Genomic DNA, 13,876 nt, shown 5'->3' with positions numbered 1-13,876 from the left:
CTGGAGGCTTCTAGGGGCAAAGTTCAGTGTTTAATTTATTTCAAAGTAGGCCTACACATGCACACTTGTTGTAACAGGTAAAATTAAAAAAATAATAAAACTTTTAAAAGTTTATAAAACTGTTATGTTTTGTGGCTCCAGACTATTTTTCTTTAGTGGAAGAGGAGGCAAAATGGCTCTTTTGATAGTAAAGGTTGCTGACCCCTGATCTAGGACAGTTTTATCCTGACATCACTTCTTGTGAACCTGGAGTCAGTGACCTTGAATAGGCTGGTTAAAGTTTCCTGACACCTGCCTGTTGCATGCTAGTTGGTCACTGACCATTTGCTAAAGAACAAATGCTCATTTTCAACAGTTGATGGAGGTTAAAATCCTCTTATGTCTCCTTTAAAGGATTTTCTGTGGAAGGACCATCCCAGGCCAAGATTGAGTGTGATGACAAAGGAGATGGCTCATGTGATGTGCGCTACTGGCCACTGGAGGCTGGAGAATATGCAGTGCATGTTTTGTGTAACAATGAAGATATCAAACTGAGCCCCTTCATGGCAGAAATTAAACCTGCACCCAAAGACTTCTATCCAGAAAAGGTAAGAAGTGTTGACAGCTTGGATTTCTTCAATTAGTAACCCCACATTTTTTCACCAAATTAGAATTTGTTCCTTGGCATGCTTAACTAGCATTTTAGAGTAGATTTGATTAAATTTGGATTTAGTTTAAAAGGTTTGATGAACCTCCAAAGTTTCTAAAATAACACCTGGTATCTTTTATTAAGGTAAAGGCCTATGGACCTGGGTTGGAGAAGACCGGATTGGCTATTAACAAACCAGCCGAATTTACAGTTGATGCCAAACATGGAGGCAAAGCACCTCTCAAGGTGTCTGTCCAAGTAAGTGATTTTGGTAGCTCTAGTTTAAGTTGGAGATCCATTCCCTACATACTTGCCATGTATGTGTTTCTAAGGTCGTGATTTTTGTTTCCTTTAGGATTCCGAAGGAAACCCAGTTGAAGTCACAACAAAGGATAATGGCAATGGAACATACAGTTGCAGCTACCTACCAAAGAAACCCTTGAAACACACTGCTGTGATATCCTGGGGTGGAGTCAATATTCCAAACAGCCCTTTCAGAGTATGTCATTGTGCTTTGATACCATTTTTCAGGAAAGCTGCACTGCACTTTTTGTAGATGTTTACATATACCACAGTGTTTGACTTGCATTGCTAAAACCTCTAGCTTGATTTTATCATGGTGTCATGGTGCTAAAAGCTCATGACCGTTTTTGGTGGTTGCACTGACAATTCTGCTGGTAATAGCTTGTCTACTGTAAAATTAACTAAATGAACATACAGCATTTCCCAGTAAGTCTTTTGTTTGCTTACTTAAAACGAGTAGATAAAAAAAAAGTTTGGTGGTTAAAGTAGGACATCATAGGAGAAAGTGAGATGTGTTGGCTAAAAAGGAATTTCTCTTCTAGATGAATGTTGGTGCTGGCAGCCATCCCAACAAAGTGAAGGTTTATGGACCTGGTGTGGCAAAGACTGGTTTGAAAGCACATGAACCCACATATTTCACTGTGGACTGCACCGAAGCTGGGCAAGGTAAGACTTTAAGCAACTTATCGAGTGTAAACTAGCTTGGGATTTGCTTTACGCAATGTAGGATAATATGCTGGTACTCTAAGTTTGTAATGTAGGTAGGTTAATACTTTGCTATCTGGCTTTGTCTACTTTAGCTGCAACAGTTCTGTATTTTGTTAGTCTTGAGTGTTCTTAAGAGTTACTTAATGTTCTTTATAACAATATCCTTAGGGGATGTCAGCATTGGAATAAAGTGTGCTCCTGGAGTAGTAGGACCAGCAGAATCTGACATAAACTTTGACATCATCAGAAATGACAATGACACATTCACAGTGAAATATACCCCACCAGGAGCTGGAAGCTACACAATCATGGTTCTATTTGCTGGCCAGGTAACATTTCCATTCCATCCATCCATTTGGTACATTTGCAGTAATGTCAAACTTAGTGTTGTAAGCTTCCAAGGTTAACCTAGGACATATTTGGGGAGCCCAATTTTTAATGGGTTGCAACAATTTTTTCTTTTAAAGGCCACTCCCACAAGTCCTATCCGCATCAAAGTTGATCCATCTCATGATGCCAGCAAAGTGAAGGCTGAAGGACCAGGCTTGAACAAGAGTGGTATGTGCTAGTTCTGTTGAGTTTTTTTTTTTTTGTTTTTATTTTGGATCAAAGATAATAATGAGGGCTTTTTTGTAGGTGTTGAAATTGGAAAGCCCACTCACTTTACTGTCAACACTAAGGCAGCTGGCAAAGCTAAACTAGATGTCAACTTCACTGGTCCAGCTAAGGGTGATGCCGTGAAGGACTTTGAAATCATTGATAATCTTGACAACTCCCACACTGTCAAATACACCCCAGTGCAACAGGTAAATTGATTGTAGCATCATTTTTTTTTTTTTCTTCCCTTTCCTCTACTAACCATAACACATACTTTGGTTGTCTGTTAGGGTAATATAGGAGTGAATGTTACATATGGAGGAGATCACATTCCAAAAAGCCCATTCCCTGTCAACATTGCTCAGACTTTGGACCTCAGCAAAATCAAGGTTTCTGGACTTGGAGACAGTATGTATTCAACTTGCTTGGTTTAACTTTATTAGATTGGTTATAGAATATCAGTAAGAAACATTTATGTTGAAACACCTGGTGCATTATATATTTTATTATCATCCTTCTCACGTCAGAGTGGGGTGCCTGCACAGAAACCTGTGAAACCTTTGTTTCCCCTCTGTGGAGGCTGTGTTCGGCAATTTTTTTTTAGATGGGCTACATTGGCCATATTACGTAGGTTACCTGATAAAAATAATGAAGGAATGTTTTTTTTTTTTTTTTTGGCATTACAAAAGGGCATTGTGTGTTCTGTATTCTAATGCAGTACATGTGAGTATGGCATGCATGTAAATATGAAGAATGTCTGACTTAAATGCTTTGTTTTTGTCAGAGGTGGAAGTTGGAAAGGACCAAGAATTTACCGTAAAGTCCAAAGGTGCTGGTGGACAAGGCAAAGTGGCTGCTAAGATTACAGGCCCATCTAACAAGTCTGTCCCTTGCAAAGTGGAACCAGGCCTGAGCCCAGACAATAGTACTGTTAAATTCATACCTCGGGAGGAAGGGCCTTATGAGGTTGATGTGACCTATGATGGCGTCCCAGTTCCTGGCAGCCCATTCCCTGTAGAGGCAGTTCCACCAACCAACCCATCAAAGGCAAGTATATGCAACTCATCGGTTTCTGAAACCTAATAATAAAGGGAAATCTGTTTTATAGTCACTCATAAACTGTTTTATTGGTTTACTTTTTGCTTTGTCAATGCCATTTTGAAGGTGATACAAAAGCGATTATAGGAGCTTCTTTTGAATAGGAATCCTAATTACCATTAACCATTCTAGGGACAGATGTAAACAGTTCAGCGGCTAAAATTAAAGCATAGGGAATTTCAATTGTTGCGATTGCTTATACTTTGCATTTAAGCTTTTTCTACAGCACTAACTAAAGGTTTTAACCTGCCTAAACTAATAGCTGTGAATTATGCCTATGGGTAACTTTCATAGTATCTAAATGTTCTTGTTTCTAGGTTAAAGCTTATGGCCCTGGACTAAAGGGAGGCAATGTTGGTGCCCCTGCCCCATTCACCATCGATACTAAGGGAGCTGGCCAGGGAGGCCTTGGCTTGACAGTAGAAGGTCCATGTGAGGCAAAGATCGAATGTCTAGACAATGGTGATGGCACTTGCTCAGTCTCCTATCTGCCCACAGAACCTGGCGACTACAACATCAATATTCTCTTTGCTGACACACACATTCCTGGCTCTCCCTTCAAGTCAAAGATTGAGCCCAGCTTTGACCCTACCAAGGTGACTTGCTCCGGCCCAGGTCTAGAACATGCTCAGGTTGGGGAAGCAGGCACTTTCAATGTTGATTGCTCCAATGCTGGCAGTGCTGAGCTTACCATTGAAATTATCTCAGACACTGGAATGCAGGCTGAGGTTCATATCCAGGACAATGGAGATGGCACATACACAATCACATACATCCCACTATACCCAGGAATTTATACCATTACTATTAAGTATGGAGGACAGATGGTGCCAAACTTTCCCAGCAAGCTGCAAGTTAAACCAGCAGTTGACACATCTGGCGTTAAAGTCTACGGTCCAGGTGTTGAAGGAAAAGGTGTGGTACTGTGTTATGAGATTTATTTGGATCAAGATCTTGATTTGCGTATGTCTAACCTCTGGCTTCCTTACAGGTGTTTTCAGAGAAGCCACCACCGAATTCAATGTGGATGCTCGAGCCCTATCTAAAGCTGGAGGCCCACATGTGAAGACAAGGGTGTCTAATCCTTCTGGTAACTTCACTGATGCCTATGTTCAGGATAATGGTGATGGTACTTACAAAGTGGAATATACTCCTTATGAGGATGGTAAGAATTCTGTCTTTATGTAAACTTTTTTTTTTTTTTACTTGGCATATGTACAATACACTCTCATACAGCCATCACTAAATACAACCCATCAGATTGAGCTTTGATAGAATTAGTGCAGGAGGCCATATCCCAACATTTCTTCAGATACAAACACAGAACTTGGCAACCTACAACTGATCATTCTGGGGTATGATATAGAATTGCAATTTGCTAACCCTATATTCTAAATTATTTTTGCCTGAGCTTGCCTTTAAACAAAAAAACAAACACAAAATTCCTCTATTTAAAACACAGCAACAGGGTTTTTTCTGTGTCCCGCTATCATATACTAGTCATTCCTTTGCTCCCCCACTGTGTTAACATCAGGAGCTAAAGGATAGACATAGTACTTTCATGTATAGAGGAGCATTTGTCAGTGCTGGGCCTAAGAGGAATCCAATTCCCTGTGAATTATCTTCCATGAGTCTTTACTGAAAGAGATTTGGGAAAACATGTATGTGTGTGCCATGGTTTTGCCATGAGTAAGACAATGCTCAGGATCGTTTTAAGTTTAATGCTACATGTGGTTTTCTCTTTTCCAGGTGTCCATACTGTAGATGTCTCTTATGATGGAAGTCCCACACCCAACAGTCCTTTCAGAGTTCCTGTAACAGAAGGTTGTGATCCAAGTAGGGTGAGAGTTCATGGTCCTGGCATTCAGAATGGAACAACAAACAAGCCCAACAAGTTTACAGTTGAAACAAGGTGATTTACATATTATATTACATAAATATTTGGCTAAAAGAAGGTGATATATAAATAATTAAATTGGTTAAAAGAAATCTGGTTGTAAAATCACAACTAACCCAAAAATGCTTCTGTAGGGGTGCTGGCACTGGTGGACTTGGACTGGCTGTTGAAGGTCCATCTGAGGCAAAGATGTCCTGTACTGATAACAAGGATGGAAGTTGTTCTGTAGAATACATACCATATGAGCCTGGCACTTACAACCTGAATGTCACCTATGGTGGACACCAAGTTCCTGGTAAGCTGTTTAAACACTTTTTATTAGTAGGATTGGTTTTTGTAACATACAAGTGTTCATTTAGTTACATGTTTTACACATTAAGTAGCACATGTGGGGTCTAGTTGAGGCGAGTCTGTTTAAACGTGTTCCCACTTGTGCTTTGACTTAACAGGAAGTCCATTCAAGGTTCCAGTTACTGATGTTGTTGATAGCAGCAAGGTTAAGTGTTCTGGCCCAGGATTGAGCCCAGGACTTGTCAGAGCAAATGTACCACAAGCATTTACTGTTGATACAAGCAAAGCTGGAGTTGCTCCACTGCAAGTTAAAGTGCAAGGACCTAAGGGTAAGTTTCAGAACCAGTTTAAATTTCTCATTGCTACATTGTGACCTATTTTAGTAGCTTGTATGTTTAATGAATGTTTAATACTCTATCCTGCTTTTTATAGGTCTTGTGGAACCAGTGGAGGTTGTTGATAATGGTGATGGGACTCAGACTGTCAACTATGTGCCTAGTCGCGAGGGACCATACAACATTGCTGTTCTGTATGGTGATGAGGAGGTGCCACGCAGGTTAGTGAGCTTTTTTGATGGACAAATATTTACCCAATAGCAGTAAAAGTTTAGGTCTGCATTTTAAGGTAATACAGGGTAGGTTTAACAAAGGGCTATTGTTCCTGCTGTACTTTGGACACTTTTTCAAAACACATTAAGCAAATGACTCCTCCGGTGTTTGCAAGAAAAAAAAAAAAATGAAATTTGTCTCCTATTCACTTTCACTGGAAAGGGTAGATAGTAAAATCCATACTGTATGAAAAGTTTAAGCAATACCTAATATCCATTAATGTCTTTACAGTCCATTTAAAGTGAAGGTTTTGCCTACTCACGATGCCAGCAAAGTAAAAGCCAGTGGACCAGGGTTGAACACTACTGGTGTCCCAGCCAGCTTGCCCGTAGAATTTACCATTGATGCTAAGGATGCTGGAGAAGGTCTGCTCGCTGTACAGATCACTGTAAGTAGACTAATTTTACCATTTTTTCCCCAGACTAAGATTCCCTGTAGATGCAGATCCTGTATACCAGGGTTACCAGTGCTGCAAATAAGGACTAATTAACTTGATTTCAGGATCCTGAGGGCAAACCAAAGAAGGCTACTATCCGTGACAATCAAGATGGCACCTATACTGTGTCTTACGTGCCAGATATGACTGGGCGTTACACTATCCTCATCAAGTATGGTGGTGATGAGATTCCATATTCTCCTTACCGCATTCGTGCTGTTCCAACAGGTGATGCCAGCAAATGCACAGTGACAGGTAAGAAAAAATTGCAGGTTGCTTCATACTTTATGTTCATATTTCTTAGGATTTTGCTCATGATTCACAACTCTTCAGAGGATTTTAACACATATCATAGAAGCCCTATTTTGTAAGAATGGGCAACCAAGCTTCTGTTAAGATGAGGCTGTACCAGTTGGCACTGGTAACGAAATTACATTTTGCACCTTGTGTGCTCGAATTCAAGGACAAATGAGAGCATTGCCGGTATGGACAATTGGGCCATTGCCATTCTGTTGCAGTTCTCAACTAGATTCTACTGTAACTTATTTGCTGCTGATAGTGCTTCCACTTCCATTGTTTATGTATGATCAATATTAATCTAGCTCATAAACATGTGATGTTTTGTCTAGTAGTGTTCTGTAGCACAGGGTGTGGAATATTGTGGAATGCCTTTTAAGACAGTTTGCTCACTTCACACTGCTTTTTACGTACACGCTGCACACGGTTTATGGCATAACATGTCACGATGAACATTTATCTCTGCTGTGTTTTTTGTGTTATGCACTTTACCCTCACATTGTCACCTTGTCTCACATGACCTTTCCTTGCTCTTTGCCCTTTCACCTCAGTGTCAATCGGAGGTCACGGGCTAGGTAAGCAGCTTGCTGATCTTGACTGATCTCTACTGTCCCTTCCCCTAAAACTTCGAGTATTTTGCTGCCAAGATTAAAATGCATCATAGTACTAGTTTATCCAGCAGTATAAATGCTGTAATCTGGACATTCACAGCTGTTGTATATAGTTTTTTTGTACTGTATTTTGGGGCTGTTTGGTACATACAACAGTATAACTTTAACTGTGGGTTAGGCTTGGGGGTTTTTATGATTTATTTGGTTAGTGTATGTGTTTTGTCAAGTAAGTTGCAGGCAAAATGGTACCTTTTTTAATGGTAAAGGCAGTAAAAGGTATCTTGGATGCTACCATGCTCCATGGATGGTTACCATCATTAAATTTGTATTGTTGCAGTTTAAAGGAGAATTCTAGGTTTTATTCTAGGTGGGCTGGTTGACCTGTCTGTAAATTGCCATGTTACACCAACAAAGTATTGGAATTTTGATGGATCTAGGCTATCAAGCATTGTAGAGTAATACAATGCTTCAAATTCTCCTTTTTTGCTCAAATAAAACAAACTTGCAAGCAAATACATTGCAAGTTGTCAATTTTCAGGTGTGGTTTTCTTTAACCATTTTCTAACCAAATGCATTTGGAGTTTGGGTTTAATTTCCTAAAGACAATAGCTTTATACCAGCTGTGGATGTCCCAGTTGATCCTATAGTTCAGGATATGGACTGGGAACATTTATGCCTATGGTAGGCATGGCGTTGTGATGTTTTATATGTGTATTTGCAACGCTTGTAAAATGTACAGTTCCCCAATTTTCCATTATTAATATTGGTATGCTCAGTGTAAAATCTTTTTATTCCCAGTCCAGCCAATGTTATACTTGAAACTACATTTTAATACTGTTGGTGTACTTTGGCCATTTCATGTGTTATGGTTGGTGGATGGGCATTCATGTCTTCCGACTTTAAGTGAGGTGCGATTTGGCCCAGTATAGGTCTGTGGTTAGAGTGTGGAATAATTTACTGGATTCACTCTTAAAAGCTTAAATTATTAAGAGTCTTTAGTAAACTTATTTGCAATCATACAGATATTAAATTATATAAAGTTCTATAAGCAAACTTGACATTAATACATCTTCTGAGGCTTTAACTGGTGTAGCATCTAGATATTAAAAGTTGACATACCCTTGACCTGCAAATCAGTTACTTAGACCACACTCTAACCCACGGAACTGTGCACCATATATCTGGGTGGTGATTGCCTTTGCATGTCTGCTTTGTATGGCTTATCTATTTCAAACTTCTTCAGAACCTCAGTTGCAACTCTAATTCCACCTGGCTCTGCACCCTTTCACTTTACTGTGGCTATTCTTTAGTGCAGTGTTCTTATGGAAAATCAGTCCTTCAGGAAATTGTTGCTAATTGCACTACCTCAGTTATGTCACTGGTCCCAAAAAAGTGGGCCAGTGCATCACTTTTTTCTGTAGATAAGATGTTCATCATCCTTTATTAACCTTAAGGTTCAAATCTATCAACCTTACAGTAGGTAGTTATTGACCAAAGTCATTCATTTATTTAAGCCTTTTGAATGTTGGCCTTTAAGCACAGTATTGGCTAACTCATAGTTTGTGCTTATATTGACAACGTAGATTGGTGTGGTTTTTGTACTACCTTGAAGAGCAGCATCTGGCTAAATATTAGCCCGGAAAATAAGCTGCTTCAAGTGACCTGTAAGACATCTTGAACTTTGTGCGCACACATTTGAAAGTTTCTCTTAAAGGAAGTGGGGTTTTTCAAACTTCAGTAAATGCTATGTGATTGACATAATACCTAATTACAAGTGTTTAAATATGCAATGGTCAGTCAGTAAGCTTCGCTGAACACAATGGCAGCTGGATGCCCTCAAGAACATAGCAATTTACACATAAATACCAAATTTGTATCTTAGGCGAGCATTTTGAGATAATTTCTGAGATGCCGATCTATAGATATGGTCTGAACTTGCTCCTATATTTTTGAACTGTTATTAGTTTATTTTTGCACCAGAATTCCACGTATTCATCCATTATTGATGACTTGATATACCTCATTATGTGACTTGCATAAACATTTCCTGAGCACTGAACCTTCATGAGAACATAGGGGTAACTGGCTGTGAATACTAATGGGTTTGGTTGCATGACTTTGCAAATGCTGTTCTTGCTAAAACCTAACTTAAGTTTTCTCTTGCCCCACCCTTTACCTTCATCTTGGTTCAATTTAGGTGCTGGTATTGGACCAACAATCCAGATTGGTGAGGAGACTGTCATAACAGTTGATGCCAAGGCAGCTGGGAAGGGTAAAGTGACATGTACAGTGTGCACACCAGACGGCACAGAAGTGGATGTTGACGTAGTAGAAAATGAAGATGGTACTTTTGACATTTTCTACACTGCCCCCCAGCCTGGCAAATATGTTATCTGTGTGCGCTTTGGAGGGGAACACATCCCAAACAGTCCTTTCCAAGTTACGGTAAGTGAGGCGTATGCAGTGCTAACATTTTAGTCTTAGCTGAGTAGATTTATTCACTATTTACAATGTAGTTGTATACAAAATTATTCTTATCGCTTCCACATGTGGTCTGATTTATTGATTGCATATAGCTAGCTGTATTAAATTTTAGTTTGCATATGAATAATGCATTGGCAGGGTCAAAATCCAGTTTTGCCTTAAAAGCGTCAAACTGTTGAAAAGTACAAAGAAAGTTTAATAAATGCTGCTTGAATAGGTATGAACTAGCTGCATCTAAAAAAGCAATGTAACATAACCTCTTCAAGATAAACTGCACCGTGTGTAAAATGTAGCCAAATGATGCCATAGAGCTACTTTTGAAGCTTGCTGAAAAGGATGCAAATACTCAAAATGTCGTCTTCTTGACTCTGCTGCCTCTGAAAAGAAGAAATTGTTTTAAATTAAAGCACATTTGTGCATCCTTAAAGCAGGTTAGCCTTTGTAAACTTTTTAAATCCCCTCAAGAGAGCTGGAAGTGCAAGACAACTGGTATTGTATAGTTGGCCAAGTGATATCTTGTTCCCCTTTCTTCTTTAATGTAAAGCTTTGGTCTGTCCATGCTGTTAGAGTGCACTAACCACCCCAATCCAGAGAGCACCTTGGTGACCAGGCTTCCGGTAGGCTGTTTACAGCAAACTGAAAAGTTCCTGTACTGCCTTGGAACTAATATGGAGCTTGTCATAGATTTGCAGCATTTAGAATATAAAAAAATGTAACTGGCACCCTTTGATATAAAAGTAAAAACAGAACTTGGAGGAATTTTCTCACCCAAATTATTCTAAGAATTAGGTGCATACAAGGGTATTTTCCTTAAAGCATGTCTAGGACTGTTTTTGATACCTTTTTTACATTCTGCCATAGATCTTTAAGTCAGCCACGTCTTTCACTTCAGATTGTACAAAATAACTAACATGTGCTCTACACCTCCTAACGCAGGCTCTGGACGGCGAGCAAATGATGCCTCAACAGATGGTTCAGCAGCAGTTAGCCCCAACTTACGCTTACCCGGGCATGCAGCAACCCTGGGTACCCAACCTTTAACAGTAACTGTATCATTTATGGAGAAAAACCACCTTGGAGCACTTGGAGATGGGGAGTCAATTCTGGAATTTGGCACTCATGTGCACACTAGCTTACTTTGTGCTGTGCTCGTTTTCACTTATTTGCCTTTGATTGAGAACTTCATCCAAGCTTTGTTTTTATATAGGGTGCAAATTGATATTGATGCTCCATTTTGACTTTCCTCTGGCAAGCCCTTCCCCGTTCTTCTGTCCATTTTTAGTACACTTTAAGGAGTCAAAATGGAGTGCAAATCGTTACCCAAGGAGACAATTCTAAATTTGATTTGGGTGGAGTTCCTAATCTATGGGCTAGTCTGTGGGCTATTGTTAAAATGCTTGTTTTCACTAGTACTTGTTGCTTTTTTGCATGTGCCCTCATTGCTCAGACTTCACTTAAGATACTCTGTACATACACTGCCGATAAAGCTGTACCCTCGTCCAGAGTTCCCTGTGAACTGTCATCCATGTGACTGAACCACTTTGTGGTATATTTGTTCTAATTGGGTGGTATAGTGGTGTGATTGCTTTCCACAGAAGCAGAACTGCTTGGGCATTTGGATTCTACTCCTAACTCTTGCTTAGTCATATGGCTTGCAGTAGATCTAATTTAGTAGGATAGTTTACGCTTTCTATTTACAGCTGTGCTTTGCTGTGGCCAACACCAGACAAATTCCAGAGTTCCATTCCCTGCTCCTAATGTTCCATAGATGGCTTTCCCTAAGCCTTCACTAGCTTAAAATTTGAAGGGGAGGGGGGAATATGTTGCTGGGATCATAACTTCTGTCCGCTCTTTATATTCCAGATGTCCTACATATCTTTACATCCTTTTCTCACTACCAACATCTTCTTCCCATTAAGTCTTCCCGTCTGTCAGATTTCCAGCCAGCCATCTTGTGTGGGTGGCTGGAAGACGTTTAACTATATGTATTTTTTTTTTCTTCGTTTCATCAGTTTTCCATGTGTTCAGTGATATTTATTGGTCTCTTGCAGAATTCATATTTCCAGGTTTGCCAAGTTTCTTTTGGATAAACTAACTGCAAAGACTTCCTATAGTGTTGCATCATTTCTGATCAAACTTTGTTGCTGGTTCAATACAGGCTTTTTTTTTTATTACAGGTAAAAGTACTCTGTATGAGCATTGTGTTCCAAACAACTTAATTGTCTCCGGGTTCAGCTAATCAAACAAGTAGTAAATGTAATCTCAGCTGAATACTAAACAAAGTGTATAATAGGCATTATATTCTGTTAAACCTGTCCAGCTGACAAGATATGCATTGAAATCTGGAAAGCCTTGACTTGTAGTACTGGAAGTGATGGGTCCTTGGCAGATTTGGGTTGAGGTCCCTGTTGCCATAATAAGGCCATTAGTCAAATGTTAGTCACAATAATACATCAGATTTACATTCCATATGGATGTGCAAATCAGTATCTGATCAGCTTCTTTTAAGTGTGGGTTTAATGATCCTGTGTTGGAGATTTAAATAAAAATATGATGAATGCGTTCTCAAGAAGCCTGCTGTAGCAAAGGCGAAGGGACAGTCTTTAAAAAGATTTCCCCTATGCTGCTTTCCTTTTTATTAGTCCATCACGTCTTTTACCAAAATATCGATTGGAGTCTGAACTCAAAAGAAACAGTGGTTTCCTGCCTCAGACCCCAGCTTCTTTTTCCTCTTTCCTTGCAGTGCCCATGGAGAAGATATATGGGCCCCCAGCAGCATCAAGTATTTTTTAGTGGTGGTCACAGATGAACCAGCAGGATAACTCTGAAGAAGTTAATGTAACAATGCTCAGTAAATGGGTCTTATTTGTACTGCCACTTTGCCCTGGTGAATAAGTTGGACAAATCTCACGTTTGATAGATTTCTTAGGCTTAACTCACAGTGAACCAGCATCAAAGTTTGGTTTTCTTCATCTCCATGATGGCATGTCTTCTCCATCCTTTCCTATGTCTTGTCCATGCATTACAAAATGTAACTGAATTTGTTTTATTTGCATTTAGGCTACAGACCGCCCTGTTATGGGTGTGAATGGACTGGATGTTGCAGGGTTAAGGCCTTTTGATCTGGTTATTCCTTTTACTATTAAGAAGGGGGAGATCACAGGTACAAATGTTTTCTATGTTTATAATTTCCTTACATGTTACCGGTTATGCATTTTTTTGATGTACCTTTATTTATGATGTAGGGGAAGTCCGCATGCCCTCTGGGAAGGTGGCAAAGCCTGATATCACTGACAATAAGGATGGAACTGTCACAGTAAGATATGCTCCTACTGAAGCAGGCCTTCATGAGATGGACATAAAGTATGATGGCATTCACATTCCAGGTAGGTGCTTGCTAGCCCAGTGCAGGTAAACCAATTGATTAAGATCAGCAGATTGTGCTGTAAATGAGTTTTTCAGACCTAGAACCAAGAGGACTGGAAAGCCTTGGTTCAAGTGAATAGAAAAAAGAAGTATGGGAGCATGAGAAAGTGCTTTTGTTTTTTGTGGATGTGAGCAGCTGCTTGTACCATACAAGAATTAGTATGTAAATCAAAACTTGTTTTTCATGTTGGATACAGTAAGCATTGGTTTTAAGCCCTTTGAGTAAAATTTCTGGGTTCCATTGGGGAAAGTTTCTTACTTTCCTGTCCTGGATGCCCAGCAGCAGAAAGTAGGAAAATATCTAGGTAAGACAATTTCACTCCATGTCCTATTGGATGATTTCAGTTGTATTCCAGTGACAAGTTATTAAACAATTATTAGAGCAAACAGAGCAGACCCTTTCCTGACCTTTGCTTTAGATGCATGTAAATGCTGGGTACAGAAACAATCTTGGTGTGTAATATGGTTTAGGTCTTGATGAGTTTGTTTTTT

At 39.6% G+C, this 13,876-nt stretch overlaps 1 protein-coding gene across 4 annotated transcripts in view; it reads left to right on the top strand.

Moving 5' to 3' along the window:
* The window catches only part of FLNA (filamin A), a 100,676-nt gene that overhangs the window by 73,703 nt on the left and 13,097 nt on the right, over nucleotides 1-13,876 (top strand). Inside the window, exons 13-34 of one of the 4 annotated variants that reach the window (XM_072429700.1) lie at nucleotides 394-587; nucleotides 773-886; nucleotides 984-1,127; nucleotides 1,474-1,597; nucleotides 1,808-1,968; nucleotides 2,107-2,197; nucleotides 2,276-2,445; nucleotides 2,527-2,644; nucleotides 3,021-3,283; nucleotides 3,652-4,249; nucleotides 4,326-4,499; nucleotides 5,084-5,246; nucleotides 5,366-5,526; nucleotides 5,681-5,851; nucleotides 5,955-6,078; nucleotides 6,362-6,518; nucleotides 6,632-6,821; nucleotides 7,415-7,438; nucleotides 9,672-9,919; nucleotides 10,895-10,984; nucleotides 13,019-13,121; nucleotides 13,204-13,344. In XM_072429700.1, coding sequence (XP_072285801.1) covers nucleotides 394-587; nucleotides 773-886; nucleotides 984-1,127; nucleotides 1,474-1,597; nucleotides 1,808-1,968; nucleotides 2,107-2,197; nucleotides 2,276-2,445; nucleotides 2,527-2,644; nucleotides 3,021-3,283; nucleotides 3,652-4,249; nucleotides 4,326-4,499; nucleotides 5,084-5,246; nucleotides 5,366-5,526; nucleotides 5,681-5,851; nucleotides 5,955-6,078; nucleotides 6,362-6,518; nucleotides 6,632-6,821; nucleotides 7,415-7,438; nucleotides 9,672-9,919; nucleotides 10,895-10,984; nucleotides 13,019-13,121; nucleotides 13,204-13,344 — 3,723 coding nt within the window. The remainder of the gene's footprint in view (nucleotides 1-393; nucleotides 588-772; nucleotides 887-983; nucleotides 1,128-1,473; nucleotides 1,598-1,807; nucleotides 1,969-2,106; nucleotides 2,198-2,275; nucleotides 2,446-2,526; nucleotides 2,645-3,020; nucleotides 3,284-3,651; nucleotides 4,250-4,325; nucleotides 4,500-5,083; nucleotides 5,247-5,365; nucleotides 5,527-5,680; nucleotides 5,852-5,954; nucleotides 6,079-6,361; nucleotides 6,519-6,631; nucleotides 6,822-7,414; nucleotides 7,439-9,671; nucleotides 9,920-10,894; nucleotides 10,985-13,018; nucleotides 13,122-13,203; nucleotides 13,345-13,876) is intronic. The other 3 variants (XM_072429701.1, XM_072429702.1, XM_072429703.1) reach the window with 3 other exon arrangements.

Source organism: Pyxicephalus adspersus, chromosome Z (genome assembly GCF_032062135.1).
Source record: "Pyxicephalus adspersus chromosome Z, UCB_Pads_2.0, whole genome shotgun sequence".
NCBI lineage: Eukaryota > Metazoa > Chordata > Amphibia > Anura > Pyxicephalidae > Pyxicephalus > Pyxicephalus adspersus.
The sequence above is the reverse complement of the archived record's forward strand: the minus strand, read 5'-3'. Positions and strand labels throughout refer to the sequence as shown.